The sequence below is a fragment of the Gossypium hirsutum genome, chromosome A08, assembly GCF_007990345.1.
Source record: "Gossypium hirsutum isolate 1008001.06 chromosome A08, Gossypium_hirsutum_v2.1, whole genome shotgun sequence".
NCBI classification, from domain to species: domain Eukaryota; kingdom Viridiplantae; phylum Streptophyta; class Magnoliopsida; order Malvales; family Malvaceae; genus Gossypium; species Gossypium hirsutum.
This window is the reverse complement of record NC_053431.1, coordinates 18051491-18070488: the sequence shown is the minus strand read 5'-3', so window position 1 is coordinate 18070488 and position 18998 is coordinate 18051491. Positions and strand designations below refer to the sequence as shown.

Here is an 18998-nt window from a genome sequence, read left to right as displayed (position 1 = left end):
TGTGGTGGAGCAGTTGGAACATATACCGCACATCTAAAAATTGTAAAATGGAAAATATTTGGCTCTTGACCAAAAATCAATTGTAATGGGGAGTATTTATAATTTATTGGTTTGATGTGTACAACATGTAAATCAATACAAGCATGAATCTTATGCTGAAATAGAAAGTTTTGTTCTCATAAGTAATGGTTTAGCTATTAGTTGGAGGCATTTGATAAACAATTCAGCTAAATCATTTTGTGTGTGAACATGAGTTACAAGATCTTCAATTTTTATCCCAATTGACATGCAATAATCATTGAAAACTTGGGATGTAAACTCACCAACATTAGCAAGATGAATTGTTTTAATTGTATAATCTGAAATTAATCATTTAAACAAGCAATCTTGCAAACGACAGGTTGCGAGTTGATAACGCATGTGATTATTTTGTAGATGCATCTACCAAAATCATATAATATCAAAACCATCCATATGGTGGATTAATGGGCCCATATTCATTTCAAAAATGCAAGACATTAAAGCTCAACTTTAGCTAGCGAGTTTCTAAGAACCAATTTTTATTGAGAACAAGCAACAAATGAGAATTCTTTAAATTAAAGAATCTTCTGGTTCTTTAATAGATGTCCAAATGAATTCTCAATTAATTTTCGCATCATATACGATCCAGGATAATCTAACCGGTCATGCCAAGTAGTAAACGCATTTGTATTAGTAAACTTCTGGTTTACTTTAACATGTGTTTCAATTGTACTAAATTGTAACAAATTGATAATTTTATTATCATTTCATTTAATTTGTATCCACATATAAGTACTATTGTGACATTTACTACTGAAAATGTCTAAATGAATATGAAGTCTATAAGGCCACCAAGTCAATAAATATAATTTCCAAATAACTATATGCAGTATTCACTTCAGGGAATATGCCAAAATCTTCAAATGCCCAAAAATCTATTAATAGCAAACTTTGAGAGTGGATCTTATTTTCCATGTGTATAATAGGTAAATAACCAATGACTTTTCATACATAAGTTTTCTCTCTTGCAAGTTCTCATCAGTAATATTTTACTATGTAATTTTAATTAAGAACTTATTCTGAATACTGTAGAGTTATACTCATAGTTTTTAAAAAATACTTGCAACTTTAGTTGCATCCAACCATAATAAGCTTTAGATAGAATTATCATATTCTATTTCTCAGGAGTAGATCTTTCACAGTCAAATATTTTACTTTCAACCCTTTAATAGGAATGATAAGAAAAGAATATCATAAAGATTATAAATTAATAACTCAATCCCCTTTTTTTATTCATATGAAATATAATATTTTCCTCATTCACAATCTCAATATGAAAACCATTACAAATAACTTTTAAAAATAATTCATTAACCATAAAAAATTTTGTACTTTTTAGATAGTGATATATTAACTCTTCTAGAGTTTTCAACTAATTTTGTATTATCAAATATTAGAATAATATTTGTCTGTTTCAGTACCAAATAAGATAAATATTTTCTATCAGTAATGATAGAATTCATTACTACATTTTCATATCTTCCTCAAAGATTATTAACAGAAACAAAATATTTGGGCATACGCCACATATGTGGCCAATAAGCTTTCATATCACATTGATAACATAAGTTATCTTTACCCTTTAAAAAGTTATCTTGAGAACTCTCATTGTTCTCTTATTTATTACTATGTTCCCACTTTTAGTTTTCCATGAGTATATCTTTTATTTTCTTTATGTTTACATTCACTTCGGGCAATGCAACAAATCTAGAAGGATAGACTTATAAACATCCCAATAGATTCTTTATTTCATAATCACCATCGCAAACATGCGTGAGATTTCAAATCAAAATCCATCTATGCATGTTTGTCATGATTAGTCTCCAATTATAATAAACAATAAATAAAACATAGTAAAATATACCTGAAGATCTTTAACATCATTGTCATTACTAGAAGGTATGAGATAGTTCAAAAATATTCTTCATATAGATAATGGTATCAAATCTTTCACCATCCTTAAGAACAAAACGTAAAATAAGTTAATCAAAACAATGATAACATATAATGAAAGAAGAATGAAAAAAAATAATCAGATAAGAAATATTAAATAAAAGAAACTTCCTGTAAAAACTTTGCATCTTGCTGTCAAAGAAATTGAAAATCATGGAGGATAAATTTGATTGTCGATAAAAGGAACTATCACTTTGAGAAAGATCGTGCTGATAACATGTTATAAAATAAAGAGAGATGGGGAGAATAAAGAACAAAGAAAATATGAAAGCAATAGAGAATGTACTTTATTGATCAAAAGAGGTAATTACAATGCTTCATTAGAGTATCTATTTATAGGCATAAGAAGTATAATAAAAGTAGAGATCTAATTCTAATAACTATTAGAATTTAAAGCACATTAAAACTTTATCTTAATCATGATAGACATTCACTTAATAAGATATTCATAGCAATTTGAATATTTAAATTTTTTTGATAATAATTCTAAAAATATTTTAAATTTTTTAAAAAAATAAAATTATATAAAATTATTAATATATTATAAAAATCATAAACAATTTCGAGAATTTAAAAAAAATCCATCATTTATGATAGCAAGATAAATTCGTATTTTTAATATATTTATTTTTGGCTAATTATCGAATAAAATGCTATTAAATTTGGGTTTTTTCTTATCAGGAATGAAGTTGGAGTGTTAAATGCAAACTCTTATGAAAATGGGCTAAATTAGAACAAAAAGCAAAGAGAAGGGCTTAATTGAAATATTGAAGATTTAAATATGGCTGGATAAAGATTAAAGGGTTGAAGATTTAAAAAAAAAAGTGGTTGGATAAAGATTAGAGGATTTTTTTTATTGTTAAAACTTTGTAATTAGTTTAAATTTGATTCTTAAAATTTTGATTTATTTAGTGATAATATTTAAGAAAAATCTAATTAAATTTTAACACTATAAGTGTGTATAAATACCTAGTGGCTACAGCCAATTAAATACACATTTGGCACTTGCCGAATCTGAAGATGTCACATGGTAGTGCTTTTCGAAAAAAAATGTTGTTACGAAATCCCTTTTTCATCATCTTACGTTAATTTCAAATCATGTCGTTCGTTTTCAAAACATTAACCATTTGCAAGTTGGTATTCAATTTCCAAAATGTTTTTCATTGCGAAAGCTTCTAAACAGTTTGCGTGTTCGGGGTATTTTGATAAAACATCAATTTCATTTGAAAACCCGACTTTTACCTATCACTAGCAAATTTAAGTCATAAAACCGTATAAATCCAAATTTTAAAAAAAAATCCGTAAAGGCCATAATTACAGCAAAATACCCCCAAATAAAAGTAAAATCATGAATAGGCAATAAACAATGTAAAAGAAGTCGTGCAGCCACCACTGAGTCCTCCGCTACACCGACCCGCCTATATCTGGGGATTACCTGCATAGATTAAACAAAAAGGTGAGTTTACAAAAACTCAGTGTGTAATTCCATATAGAACAAACAGACAGACAGAAGACAACCACAGTCTGGGCCTAAGCCTTTTTTAGAATCAGTGACAGTATCAGTTTGGGCTTTAACCAATCTCAGTACAGAGGCAGACATGCATTTGGGCCTTGGCCCATTACAGTACCAATAATCAGTATAATATCAAATTATATAGTATACAAGTCCTACCCAGCCAGCCTCTACACTCCATCTCCGTCCAACCCTACACTCCATGTGGGGATATAATCAACCCACCCATCCCTACACTCCAAAAAGTACCGAATGCGACACTAAACAGTAGTTTGCAGCTGAGTTGCCAGTAAGTTAGGCTCGAAGCCTTTCAGTACACTTCGTCTGATCCATATAAACCTATCCCCATGCAATGCATCATACAATCATGTCATGCCAAATCATGGTATCATATATGTATTCAGTACAATTTTAACAGCATGCTAAAAAAGATAGTCATACATGTATATTCATAAAGTATATGGATATAATCATCATTCAGTCAATTAGGGATCTGGGTAATCTTACCGATCCTACAGTAGGTCCATAGTTGACTCAGGCGACCCGTGCAACCTTAGCAGTCAAACAATGAAAATGGGCCCATAAGCCCATGTAAATTACCCATTTGGGCCCACAAGCCCGTATGGCCCACAAAGCCCAAAATGGCCTTAGCCGTGTGGATCACATGGCTTGGCCCAGTAATCCCACACGCTCGTGTGGGGCCCGCACGGCCCAATTTGGCCTGGCCCATGAATCACACATGGCCTACCTCGTCGATCACACACCCGTGTCCATTCATACGGCCTACCACACGGGCGGCTGCACGCCAGTGTGGCGTCGACTTTCACATTTTTCGGCTTTTCACCGATTTTCATTCCAGAGTCGTGTTTACACACCTGGTATTAGTTCAAAGGTAGTGCAACCACGAGTACTCTAGCACTTATTATTTATCATTAGCACATCAATTAAGTCATTTAAAATGTTATTCGATCAAAAAACTTGGCAAGGTATTTGAACCCCAAACGGTTAAACCCTTTACCCTGAATGAACACTGTTAAACCCTTTACCTTGAATGAACACTGGTGAATTCATACTTTAACAGCACCAGTTAAAATTCCTATAGTCATCTAATGATCTCTTAAACACGAAACATTTCGTTTAGTCAACGATTCGACAATCCAAAAATAAAGATGTATTAACAGTACTTACCGATCGCTTGAACCACGACTAAGTATCGCAATTGTTTTACTAGAATGAAGAAAACGAAGAAAAAGGTTGAAGAAGACCGCTTACTCGATAGAACAGAGCAGAATACGGTTCATCAAAGCAAACCAAACGAACCGAGAAAGGTAACCAACAACTGAAACGGTAAAAAAATTGAGATAGGAAAAAAAAGGGTGGCGTTAGAAGCAAAAAGAAAGAAAATGAAAGGCAACACAAAAGAAAACGACAGAGAAAGGGGGTAGGGAGTCGCTAGAAAAGAGAGGAAAAATAGTGGTTTAGAAAAGAAGGGAAAGCCAAATTTTTCCCAAATGATTCCCAATTAAACTGCTAACTCCCTCATTCCTCAATTTTCTCTCCATATCCCTAATTTCACTCCTAAAACCATCCATCACATCCTCTTAACAACCGAATTCAAACTTCACTCAAACACTATAGTATTTACTTCAATTAAAACTCCCTCACGGCATAAATAGTAAAAAAAACACTCCATTGTATGCATAGGGACTCGAACTCACTACCACTAGCATTTTCACACTCCACCTAACTACCAAACCAGTAGGCCCATTCTGACATAATTTACCAACATTTATTTATAAGCCTACTGATTAGAGATAAGGGTTTATTCACTTAAAAACAAAATTTTGCCCAATTTAAAGCTTGAACCCCAAGAATTCTCAGACACTCCCAGAACATATAACCATTAAAGCAGACAGATATTTGTGTCACAATTACACAAAAATAATTATACAAACTTTAGGGGGTTACAAATTAAATAAAATTCTTTTTTTCCCTTCATGTATTTGTTCTATTCTACAGTTTCAATTTTTCTTTTCTTTTACTATCAGCAATTTTGGGTTATTTACCTTCCAAGCCGCTTCCCCTTTCCACTTTCCACAGTTCCATTTAAACCATTTTTTTCGAGCATGATTCTTTTCATGATTAACTAAACCCTTTTTTAGCCTTAGTCTGGTTACCTCTCAAATAAAATAATCGTGAGATATGAACCCACACAAAATACTTTGTGACTCGGTATTCGCTATCTCACCGGGATATGGGATAATACAAATTTGTCCCTTAAAGCTGATTTGATTCAATTTAAAAAATGCACATTGAGTTGGAATTGTTGGGCTTATAGTTGGGAATTTGAGTTAGCTGTGCTGTATTCAAAATCCTACGAACAAATTTGTAACAGCCCAGTTTTAGCTAAATAAGAACAGTGGTTTCGAAACCACAAATTTGATGTCAGAAAAAATTTATTCTAATATTATTTATGTATTTACAACATGATATAATTATTGTGTGAAAGTTTCGTAAAGAAATTTTATTGTTTGAATGTTTCATTCGGTAAAAAGGACTAAATCGCGTAAAATGTAAAATTCATGTTCTATTAGTTAAGAGTGTTAAATAGCATTGGCTTTTAAATATGGTGGAATTAAACGGTAATTAAACCATTTGAAAGGTGAGTGGACAATTTTGGACAACCATTAAATGATTTATAAGTTATATAATTAAGGTTAAAAATGTAATTCATTAAATAAAGGTTAATAAAATAAAACAAAGTAAAAAAAATTTGTTATCATCTTCATCTTATTGTTGAAATTAGAGAAGAAGAAAAGCCAAAAGCTAGGTCATGTAGGATTTTACAGGCACTTTATTAAGGACTTTTCTAAGATTTCATGACCGCTTTGCAATCTCTTGCAAAAAGATAAAGTGTTCGAATTTGATCAAGCATGCAAAGACGCGTTCAACACTCTAAAGATAAAGTTTGTTTCAGTTCCTATAGTACAACCACCAAATTAAGATTACCCTTTTTAGCTCATATGCAAAGTAAGCAACCTAAGTGTAGGAGTTGTCCTTGGGAAAAGAATTGGGAAGGAACCCCATGTCATATATTAGGCCTCCAAAACATTAGATGCTACCCAAAGCAATTACTCAACTCCTGAAAAAGAATTATTAGCCATTGTTTTTGCTTTGGAAAAATTTAGACCATATTTATTAGGCACTAAAGTTATTGTTTTTTTTGTCCATGCAGCGTTGAAATATGTTATCAGAAAAAAGAGGCAAAACCTAGGTTGATTCGATGGATTCTCCTCTTATAAGAATTCAATCTTGAGATTAATGACAAGAAAGGAAGTCAGAACTTAGTAGTTGATCATTTGAGTCGAGTTCCCTTTCCAAAAGATGACATCCTCTTAAAGATGACTTCCCAGATGAGAATCTACTATCAGCACAGATAGTTTACCCATGGTTTGCAGATATGGTAAATTACCTCGCTACAGGTATTGTTTCTTCCAACTTATCACATTCTGAAAAAGACAAAATCAAGAGAGACTTGCGATATTATTTTTGGGATGACCCATACCTATGGAAACACTATTCTGATCAGGTAATCCGACGATGTGTTGTAGAAACCAAAGTACAATCTATCCTATCTTATCATTCTTATGCTTGTAGAGGGCATTTCGAACCTAAACACACTGCATATAAGGTACTTGAATGTGGATTGTTTTGGCCACACATTTTTCATGACGTTATTTATTTTGAAAAACTTGTGAAATATGCCAAAAAGTGGGGAATTTAAGCCAAAAGAATGAGATGCCCCTAACACCTATACATGTATGTGAAATTTTTTATGTATGGGGCATCGACTTCATGTGACCGTTTGTTTCATCATTTAATAATGTTTACATTATTCTCGCTGTAGATTATGTGTCCTATCATGCCAACGCTAAAACTGTAGTGAATTTTCTAACGAACTCTATCTTTTCCAAGTTTGGCACACTGAGAGTATTAATCAACGATCAAGGAACTCATTTTTGCAACAAGGTAATTGATACTCTATTGAAAAAGTATGGGGTGACACAACGTGTGGCCACGCTTATCACCCACAAACAAACGGTTTAGCTGAAATTTTGAACTACGAAATAAAGTTGATTCTAGAGAAGACCGTGAAATCAGATCGGAAGGATTGGAGCTTACGTTTAAACGGTGCATTGTGGGCATACCGCACTGCTTACAAGGGACCCATAAAAATATCCTCCTACCAACTCATATTCTGTAAACCGTGTCATCTACTAGTGGAGTTAGAACATAAGGCATTTTGTGTAATATCCTGAATTAGGGCTTAATTGGAATAGTGGTTTCGTGACCACAAATCTGAGATAGAAATAATTATTTTAAAATGATTTTGATGTTTATGGTATGATTGCATGATTGTGTGAAAATTTCGTGATGAAATTCTATGCCTAAAGTGCTTAAATTGAAAGTAGGGACTAAATCGAATAAGTTGCAAAACTTGCATTCTAGAAGTTTTTAGTATGAAATTGTTTTGGAATATTAATGAGGAGGTCTTAAATAGAAATTTGACCAATTTTAAGTTCATGGACAAAATTAGGACATGGAAGGAATTTTTAGAAAGTTTAGTAGTAAGGGTATTTTGGTCATTTAGTTATTAAAATGAATTAAAAACAAAATTAAAAGCCAATTTTTGTCCATCTTCTTCATTAGGCTGAAATTTCAAGGGTTCTCCATAGCTAGGGTTTGTTTCAAGCTTCCAAGCTCCATAGTAAGTGATTCCAAGCCCCGTTTTTAATGTTCTTTACGTTTTTGGAATCCCGAAAGCTCGATTAAGCTTATGCTAGCAATAATCCAACCTAGGGTTTATATTTGGAAAAATACCCATAGGTGAAATTTGTGTATTTTGATGTTTTATGATAGAATATGGGGTTTTAAATTATGTTAGACAACTTGTGCTACTCGGTTTTTAGTGAAAACGAGTAAAAGGGCTTAATCGGCAAAAATACCTAATAGTCACAAGTATATGTTAGAGAGAGAATTTGATGTTTCCATAGAAGGGAAAAGTGATCAGAATGTTATAAAACATAAGAATAAGGAATAAAGTTTAATTCCCGAGCCTAGGGGCAAAAGTGTAATTATGCAAAAGTTTAGGGGCAAAAGTGTAATTTTTTTAAAGTTCGTATTAAATGCTGTTTTGATAAATGTATGTATTAAATAAGATTAATTTGGTATTATAGATCAAGAAAAACGAGATTCAAGTCGTGATCGAGGAAAAGAAAAGATTGTGGACTAAATTGCAAAATCTTTATATTTTGGTACCAAGGTAAGTTCATGTGTAAATAATGTAGCATAAATGTTATTTTTAAGTTATTAATGTTAATTATATGATATGCTGATTTTTAATCGTGAAATATTATGCTTTGTGGTTAATGTTGAGTAATATGCAAATTATGTTTACTACTTGATAAATATGAATTGCTATCGAGTATCGGTTCCGATATTCCATGGAAGACGGTAAATGTGAGATCGAGGGAAAAAGCCCGTTTGAACATTAGGAATAGATTAGGATACAAGTGACATGTCACTAGGATGGTTGAGCATCCGAACTCGTTGAGTTGAGTCCGAGTTCACTTATGGATGCAAATGTCCGAACTCGTTGAGTTGAGTCCGAGTTCATTTATGGATGCGAACGCCCGAGCTCGTTGAGTTGAGTCCGAGTTCACTTAGGGGCGGGTTACATGATTTCTTGATTACATATGTGGCACTTATGTGCAAATTATCCATGTATCCGAGTTATATTCCGATGTGTTCAACGGGTGAAATTTCTAGTTTAATGGAAGAGCACTTAAGATATAAGTGACGTTTTGGGTAAGTGTTGTGAAATGGACACTTTGGACAGGTATGTTCTTAACCCTCGGGTTGAAAATAGATACAACAACAATAAGGTGGTAAGATGATGAATGATGTTTAAAGATGTGATATATGTTTTGGTGGTACCATGCTAAAGTTGTTTGGTATATTTGTATTGTTATGTTACTTGTTATTTACATATGAACTTACTAAGCATTTATGCTTACTCCTTCCTTTTCATTCATTGTAGTTTTGAACAAGCCGACTCAGGAATTGGGACAAGTCGAAAGTTCGATCACACTATCCAAAGGACTTTTATCTTGGTAAATGGCTTGTACAACTACTTAAGTATGGCATGTATAGCAATATACCTATTTTGTGTAAATAATTTTATGATATGGCCATGTTTGGTTGAGAAAATGTTTGATATTGATAAGTCATGGTGATGGCTAATTTAGATCATGTTTGATATCATGGAAGTTTAACAGGTTATCTAGTTCATAAAAATTCATGGAAAGATGAAACTTGCCTTAAAACAGAATATTGCTGCAGCAATGACATGAATTTGAAAAATCACTAAAAATAGTATAAATAGAACTAAATGATGAGTAAGTTATGAAATTTAAGCTTAATGAGTCTATTTTCATATGGATTGAACAAAATAGGAATATAAATTATATTTTATGAGATATTTAAACTTTTGCAAAACAGGGCCAGAGTGATTTCTGGATCCCCTGTTCTGAGTTTAAAAATTCATAATCAATTTTACTAAAATAATTAGAAGTTGTTATTTATATTTACAGATTCCTTATTGAGTCTAGTTTTAATAGAAACAAACCTCATAGTCATTGAAATTTTGTATAGAGATATATCTGATTCGTAATACACAGAGGTCAGAGCAGTCGAACCCTGAAACAGGGGATACTTTAATTAATAAACTGTACTAATTGGCCCAATAAAAAATTCTAGAAAAAATTAGTAAATAGATATATGAGTCTAGATTCAGGGAAAATTTACGGATCTTGATTTCGAGTTTCGTAACTCGAGATATGATTTTTCTTGTAACTGTGACGCGAGTAGCTAGAAAGCTGTGAATGTAGAAACAAATGATTTGAAGTTCTTAAATTGATAAATTATGTTCGGTAACCCCTCAAGCTCGACTCCGGTGATGGTCTCGGGCGTGGGGGCGTTACATTTTGGGTGGTAAAAAGATGCAACATGGAGTTGGATGCCACAGGTAATTATTGAAAATTAGACATTCAAGAGCTTGAAGAGATCCGACGTGACGCATATGAAAACGCCTAAATTTATAAATACAAAACCAATGTGTTTTATGACCAAAGAATATTTCACAAACAATTTTTAATTGGTTAAAAAGTTTTACTTTACGACCTCATGCTGAGAATTTTTTTGGTTAAGCTTCGAACCAATTGGCTTGATCTCTTTGTTATTAGTAAAATATTTCCTCATGGTGTAGTTGAAATTAAAAGCGAGGAATCCAGGAAAGATTTTAAAGTCAATGCTCTAAGGTTAAAACCCTTTTATGAGAACTTTCAAGTACACTAGTGGAAGAATTATTTTTCGAGCAGCCGAATGATTAAATATTTAGGTCATCGAGCTAATGACGTTAAACAAAAGCGCTTTATGGGAGACAACCCATATTTATATTTATTTATTTAATTTAATTTTTAATTCTAGTTTAATTTGAGAATTAAATAAAATATTGTTTAATCCGTTTTCTCGTGTTATATTTCAGGTGCACGAACCACTTGAAGCAATAAAGTCTTTTGACGAAAATGCGATCCGGCTACTAGAGAATAAGAGGAGCAATCACCTTCTACTGTAGATGAATGACTTTACCGCATTGAAGCTTGCATTGAAACAATGGAAGCCAACATTTCAAGCATCCTCAATGTACTACAAAGCGGTCCCTCCCATCGTTCTCCGACCCATTGAATATACACCGGGAGTACACTTTGCCTCGGCTTTTATTATTCTTCTTGCACATTGTGGGCAATGTGGGCTAAGTGGGGGGGATCATGTCGTACTTTCTTCTTTGCATGTGTTTTGTTAAGAATGATTTGTTAATTCGTTTCAGAAATAAACCTCTAATTCTTATGTTTAGTTTATTTAAATAAGTAAGTGAATCATGAATAACTATTGCTTGCTTGATCAATTAATATTTTGTAGAATTGAAAATGTTATGCCTTAGTCAATATTTCATGAAAATTGTTGGCTCTTTTGGACTTGCCTAGTGAAAGTATTCGTTTAAATAAATAAATAAATTTGCTAATAGCTTGGTTAAGAGTGAAGATTTGAAAATGTTACTAAATTAAGTAACCGGGATGAAGTGTTTGGGTTGTCATCTCATTTCGCGTCAAAAGGTTTGGTGATGAATCGAAACTTGTAACACTCCTCTAACCGAGTTGCCTTGAGAAAGGAGAAATAAATTGATTAGGGATATGTGAAATTGAGTAACCAGGATGAGATGTTTGGGTTGTCATCTCGTTTCGCGTAAAAAGATTTGATTATGTCTCGAATTCGTTAATAAATAGATAAATAAATAAGGAGAACTTGTCAAGTTAAGCAACCGAGGTGAGGTGCTTGGGTTGTCAACTCACTTCACGTCAAAAGACTTGACTACGTTTGAAAAAAAATAAAAAATATAAATAAAAGTATATATTGGGTATGATCGTTTCGAATGTTTGATTAAGCCTAATCTAGTGAAATAGTTGAATTTGAAATACTGTTTGAGATTTTATAAAATGCTTATTGATTGAGTTTAGCAATTGTTTATTTTTTATTCACCTAATTTTTTGCAGTGTGCTTGATTAGGAAAGGGGGTTTTGATTTTGAAAAGGATTGACGAGTTATTTTTAGCAGATATCATGCTTAAGGACAAGAATCTGCTAAGTAAGGAGAATTTGATAGCAAGATAATTTCGTAATTTTAATATATTTATTTTTGGCTAATTATCGAATAAAATGCTATTAAATTTGGGTCTTTCTTATTAGGAATGAAGTTGGCGTGTTGAATTCAAACTCTTACAAAATGGGCTAAATTGGAACAAAAAGTAAAAATGAGGGCTTGATTGAAAAATTAAAGATTTAAAGATGGCTGGATAAAGATTAAAAGTTGAAGATTTTTAAATAAAGTGGCTGGATAAAGACTGGAGGATTTTTTATATTGTTAAAATTCTGTAGTTAGTTTAAATTTAATCTCTAGTTTAAATTTGATTTTTAAAATTTTGATTTATTTAGTGATAATATTTAGGAAAAAACTCGCTAAATTTTAGCACTAGAAGTGTGTATAAATACCTAATGGCTATAGCCAATTAAACACACACTTGGCTCCTGGCAATTAAATAAATTTTTTTACTTCCTGTGTCTATTCTATTATGCAGTTTTAATTTTTTTTTTTTACTTTCAACAATTTTGGGTTATTTGCCTTCCAAGGCCCCTCTCTTTTCCACTTTCCACTTTCCACAATTCCATTTAAACCATTTTTTTTAAGCATGAGTCTTTTCATGATTAACTAAACCCCTTTTTAGCCTTAGTTTGATTATCGTCCAACAAAATTATCGTGAGTTATGAGCCCATAGTAAATACTTTGCGACTCAGTATTCACTATCTCTCCAGTATATGAGATAGTACAAAATTGTCCTTTAAAGTTGATTCAATTTCAATTCAAAAAGCGCGTGTTGAGTTGGAATCGTTTGACGTACAGTTGGGAAGTTGAGTCAGTTGTGCTGTATTCAAAATCCCATGAACAAATTAGCGTGTTCAATTGGAAAAAGCTAGTTGGATTCTGTTAAGGGAGATAGTGATCAGATTTAAACGACCCACATGGTTTAGGATGTTAATTCGAGTTGGGCTTTTCAGATTGCAAGGCTGTCGAAGTCTTAAATTACGGGTACATGCCGTGTGGTTAGAAATTTGACAAAGGTCAATTTGTAGGTCGTACCGAAATCGAATATAAGAGAAAGAATTGGCAGTTTGAGGCTTCCTCAATTGCTGTAACCTACTTATCAGTTGGAAGGGAAAAACCATTTTTCAAGGATCGGTTCAAGTTCAGAGTATACCGAAACTAAGGCTAAGCTTTAAAAATATTTTATTTACAAATTTATTTTATTTCGCTTAATTTATTTCACAATCACATTTTTTTGCTTTATTTTATATACATATATTTTTATTTTCTTTTAATATTATTATCTTTATCAACTAAAACCCCCCTTTTTATTTTTCAGCATTGCAACGCACAGGTCGTGGGCACGACTATTACCATGACAATAATTCTAGTCATGAGAAAAGGGGAAATTAGATAACTAGTCCCTGTAGATTCGACCTTACTACTTTATATTTTAATTTGCTGTTATTTTGTCGTAGGAATTTATATTTGGTGGTTTTGACTCTCATCAATTTACTTCTTCCTCTTATTGTCACAGGCAAGCTAATGTCCGACCTCCATCGACCATAAATTCGACACGGTTGGCCTCCACTTTTGTAGAAATGGTGGCTGTTACAAGAGGAGTAATTATATGAATGTTAGAAGAGGGCAAGCAATTGCTTGAAGGGGTGCCCCGCACAAATTGGCCAGCACCTGTTTCAAATGGTTTTAATCCTTTCCGACTAAAGCTTCCATTTTTGTGTTGCTGAGCCTTTACACATTCCTGCAACTAGTGCTTTTGTATTTCAGGTACTTAGTGAAGCTTTTGTTGCTTGAATTTGTCTTGGGGGAGGGGAACACATAAAAGATCTTATATGGTGGTGCTCTTTGTTTTGAAAACTGGTTTTAAACTACAAATTAGTGCTTTCTGACTCGCAAAAAGCCATGGACCTCTATGAGAAAAAGAGGCTACAAATGGGTGCTATCCTAAATGTCAATGGTGGAACATGAGCATTTACTTCCATAGTGTATTTGGTTGGGTGGGAAAGTGGAGGGGGAGAGGGAGATTGGAAAAGTGGAAAAAAAATAAATTTTGAATATAGTTAGTTAAGAAGAAAAGTGAGAGGAAAAAAAATAGGAGGATGATAATTTTCCATCCTAATCATAAAAATTAATCTTTCTAAATTGGAATGATGAGATGAGAGAAAATTAGAAAGATGTGTATGTTATTTTAAAATTATACATTTTTTAAATATTTTATTTTCTTTACTCCCATTTTTCAACTCTATTAAGTTTTCTTTCTATTTTTTTTATCTCTTTACATCCATGAAAAGAAAAATTATGCTTTTTTATCTTTCTAGTTTTCCGTGTCTCTAATTTTCCATCCTTCTAATTTTCTTTTCACTATACCAAGCAAAGCATTAAAAAGAAACGAAAGGAGCAAAGTTTCGGTTATATTTCCAACGAAGTAGAGGAGCTGATTTTCTTTTCTAATGTAGAAATGTTGGATTCAACAATGTCGGATTTAGATCAGCGGAAATGAGAAGTTGTTCCATCATCAAATTTATGGTTGACGGAGGCCAGACGGTAGCTAGGCGACAATAATAAGACTGGAGGAAGAAGTAGATGATGGGGGTTTTATTTTGGAAATTGTTTATATTTTTTATAATATATTTAAAGTTTTTAATAAGTTTTTAGATACATTGAATAATTTTTTATTTATTTTTTAAAGGTTTTTAAAAAAAAATTATAATTATTCTTAATTTCTTTTAAAATATCAAAATTTTTTAATTATTAACCATTTTAATTAACATGCAACACAATTGTTTTAACCTAAGTTAAAATGTTTTGAAAGTTAGGAGATCGAAATGTAATTTTTAAACAAAATTGAACAACAATTAGTAGAATTTGCCCATATAATTTTTATGTTTTATTTTCCGGTAATTCATACATCAATGGTTATTCATGCTACTTTCTTTTATTGTTCATGATTTACCTAATTTCTCCTTTTTATTTAATATATTTACAACATCTATACTGAGTAAAATTTGATTTGATTTAAAAATATAAAAAAATTCGAATTTTGAGTTATTCGAATTATTCAAGTCAACTCGAATAATTCAATTCAAGTTGAATTTCACAATTCAAATAATTAGAATAATTCGAATAACATATAGGTGTACATATTTCTTTTGGTTCATGTCAACTTTAAAAATAAAAAAATTGGTCTCTCTCAACAAAAATTACAAAAAAAAAATTCAAAATAATTTTCAAATTTTCAAAATAGTTTTTAAAATTCAAATATATATATTTAAAAAAATTAAAAAATCTAAAAACTATATAAAAAAAGTTAGAATTTTAAAAATTTTAAAATTTTTCTAAAATAATAATTTTGAGACCTAATTAGTGATTCAAATTTATTATACTCAAGTATCTTTTTTTTTCGATTTTTTTTCAAATATATGGTTTCAAATTTATGTGCTCTAACATGAAATTAATCATACTGTAACAATATTTTTATTTGACATATTTAATTTTTTTAATTGAACGTGAACAATTTCACTCGATTCAATTCGACTAGACTCGATTTGAAAAAGAATTCAAATTGAGTTAAGATGATAAAATAGGACTCGTGAATTTAAAATTTTATCAGTCGATTTGATTGAACGCTCACCCATATCTATTATATATCAAATTTGTGTTCATAAATAAATTTTAAAACTATAAAAAATAAAATATGTCATTACCAATACATTTGGTTGGTCAATAAAGGTCAAATATCAATGTTAATAAAAGAGTTTTGACTACCCTCAATGTTTCAAGCTTGGATTTTGATATTATTGGTGTCTATAAATTTCATATATTTGGTTGGATTTCATTGGCTCCAAATCTAGCTTAAACACATTATGTTTCAATAAAAAAAAAGAAAGTGACGGGTATCATTTTTAAAAATAATTTTAATTGACAATTCTCAAAATTCTCATTTGGTCACAAATTTCATTGACTTGTCGCTCAAAAATATTATTTTAGCAATAAAAAATTATATATTGTTTTAATAAATAATTATTTTGGTCACAAATTAAAATTAGATTTATATTATATATTTTCAATTTATCCTATGGTCTTGTTGGTTTGCATTGGAAAAGTCTATATCCAACATGCCATAAATTGAAAATGCACCATACAAACCTACAAGGAACTCTACAAGGTTTGTACTGGAAATTTGTGTTAACAAAGTACTTTTGATGGCAAAATGCACAAATTTCCATGTGGGTCCGAAATGGAGAAAAAGTACTTTTGTGATGAACAGAAAGTAAGATTAAATCGTTCATAGGACGTAACCTATAACTATGGGCCAATCCATATTTAACTTTTCAGCCGACAAATACCTAAAAGTCATCTACTCGTTGAACTCTAGGTTGATTCGTACCATTTAGTTGGTTTGGGGTATGGGTCTGAAACCTCATCGTCCCGGCTGCGTGGAAGAACTCATCCATGGCTTTCACAGAAAAGCCCTTGAAACCTCCCTCATCATCATCTTTCATGGCACTCTCGATCATCTCCCTCACTTCACAAGCTTTCCTTCTCATTTCCTTTCCTTTCTCGCTATCGCTCATCAACAATTTAATCTTGGCTGCCACTTCTTCATGCTTCACTTCACAGGTTTTCCCTCTCGCCACTTCCACGCAAACCCCAACTTGTTCCACCAGCAATTTCACATTGAAAAATTGCTCCGCAGCCATTGCCCACCCAAGTAATGGTACACCATGACTCAGAGATTCAAGCACCGAATTCCATCCACAGTGGCTTAAAAAAACAGAGGTAGATTTATGGGATAATATCTCTTGCTGGGGTGCCCATTTATTCACTAGCAACCCTTTTTCCGACTCTCTCATTCTCTCTTCAAACCCTTCAGGCAACCATTCATTGGCTTTGAATTCTGAGTTTATGTCGAAGCCTATGGGTGGTCTCACAACCCAAATAAAATGCCTCCCACTTAACTCCAAAGCTTTGGCTAACTCCATCATCTGTGATGGAGAGATAGTGTTCATTGATCCGAAAGAAACAAATAAAACTGACTTTTCAGGCTTTGAGTCTAACCATGCTTTGCAATACTCAGGTGTAGCTCCTCCCATAGATGCACGTATTCTGTTTTCGGTTGATAACAATATTGGCCCGACTGCCCAGACTGGCTTACTTAGCTTTCGCTTAAAGTACACCAATCCAATATCATCAAACTCCTCCACTGTGTTGAACAAAATCCCACCAGATTTAGTCCATTCCGGTAAATATTTATGATGGAAAATCGACCAAGAATCCCTCCCATCTGCCACTGACATAGTTAAAGGCAACTGGGTCAACTCTATTTTTGAAGCTTCTTGGAAATCTGGCAACAAAAAATGATCACCACCATCCTTCTTTACTTGCTTATGAGGAAGATTAAGCCAAATGGAGTAATAGCAAGCCAAACCGAACCCACCAGCCCCACTTAACACTGCATGAAACAACCCAACCTCCTCAGCAACCCCCGCCATCCATCCAAAAAAGATGTCCCCGATTATACAAAGTGGGCGTTGACCATCTTGTTGTCGTATGATATCTTCAACAAGCTGTTTAAAAACAGGCCTCAGAGAAGCTGAAGCTTCGAGAAGCCGAACAACAAGGTGGTAAGGAACAACATCACAGTTCTCAGTGTTGGGAGGGAGACCATGTTCGGAGCTATTGAAAGGGATTTCAAGGAGTTGAACACAAGAGTCGGAAGGCAGGGATGATCTTAGTTTCTTGATGTTAAGAGGGGTATTTACAAAGGTTATTTTATAGTTCCTAGTTTTTTCAATAAGAAGAGCTAAAGCCAAGAAAGGGATGATATGGCCTTGCGCCATGAAAGGGAACATCACCACATTTTCCCTCTTTTCAGCCATTTTTGTTTGTGTTGGTGGAGAGTTTCTTTTCTGATCTTTAAAATTTTTGAGGATGCCAAAAAAGTTTAAATATCTTAAAGAGTAGGACGCAAAAACATATTCTTTTAGCCTTAGTGCTTAATTATTTTATTATTTACTTTAATTTGCGTTTGGTAAAGTTGATGATTTCTTTTTTTCTTTTCAAAAAATACGTCGACGCTTTCATGAAGGAAACAAGGCAGCAGAAGAATCTTGATTGAAGCATCCAAAATCCAATAATAAATTATTAAACTTGAGATCCCTATTCAAGAACCAAGGAAAATTACAATAAATTCATTTTTTTATTCATCTATTTGAAATAAAGAAAAAAATACATTCATATTTAATTGATACTAAATAATTAAACAAATTAAAAACATATAATTATTAAATTTGTGTTCATTATAAAAATTAAATTTATTATTTAGTTGATATTGTATATAAATTTTAAATTAATTGGCAAGTTACCCTCTCGACCAATCATTTTAAATATATTACTTAAAAATATGAAAATATTTTTAATTAAATTTTATCATTAACATTTTAAAAATACTCAAATAGTTTTTTTAAACATCATTATTTATTAAAATATTAAGTTTTTCTAATAATGTTATTATGTTAATGTGGCAACCATGTGGGTATATTTCATGCCCACATAATATTATTTATTTTATAGGTTATATGAATGAATAATTTAAAAATTAAAAAAATTTTAAAAAATTTAAAAAATTTAAAAAATTATTAAAATTATACGTGAATTGTTATGTAAGTTTCTA

At 32.0% G+C, this 18998-nt stretch overlaps 1 protein-coding gene across 1 annotated transcript; it reads right to left on the bottom strand.

Annotated features, from left to right (window-relative positions):
- Positions 1-16419: 16419 nt before the first annotated feature.
- Positions 16420-18356, bottom strand: LOC107912885 (UDP-glycosyltransferase 92A1). The gene has a single exon (XM_016841287.2). The coding sequence runs from the start codon at positions 18202-18204 to the stop codon at positions 16672-16674; it is 1533 nt and encodes a 510-aa protein (XP_016696776.1). The 5' UTR covers positions 18205-18356; the 3' UTR covers positions 16420-16671.
- Between the last annotated feature and the right edge of the window lie 642 nt (positions 18357-18998).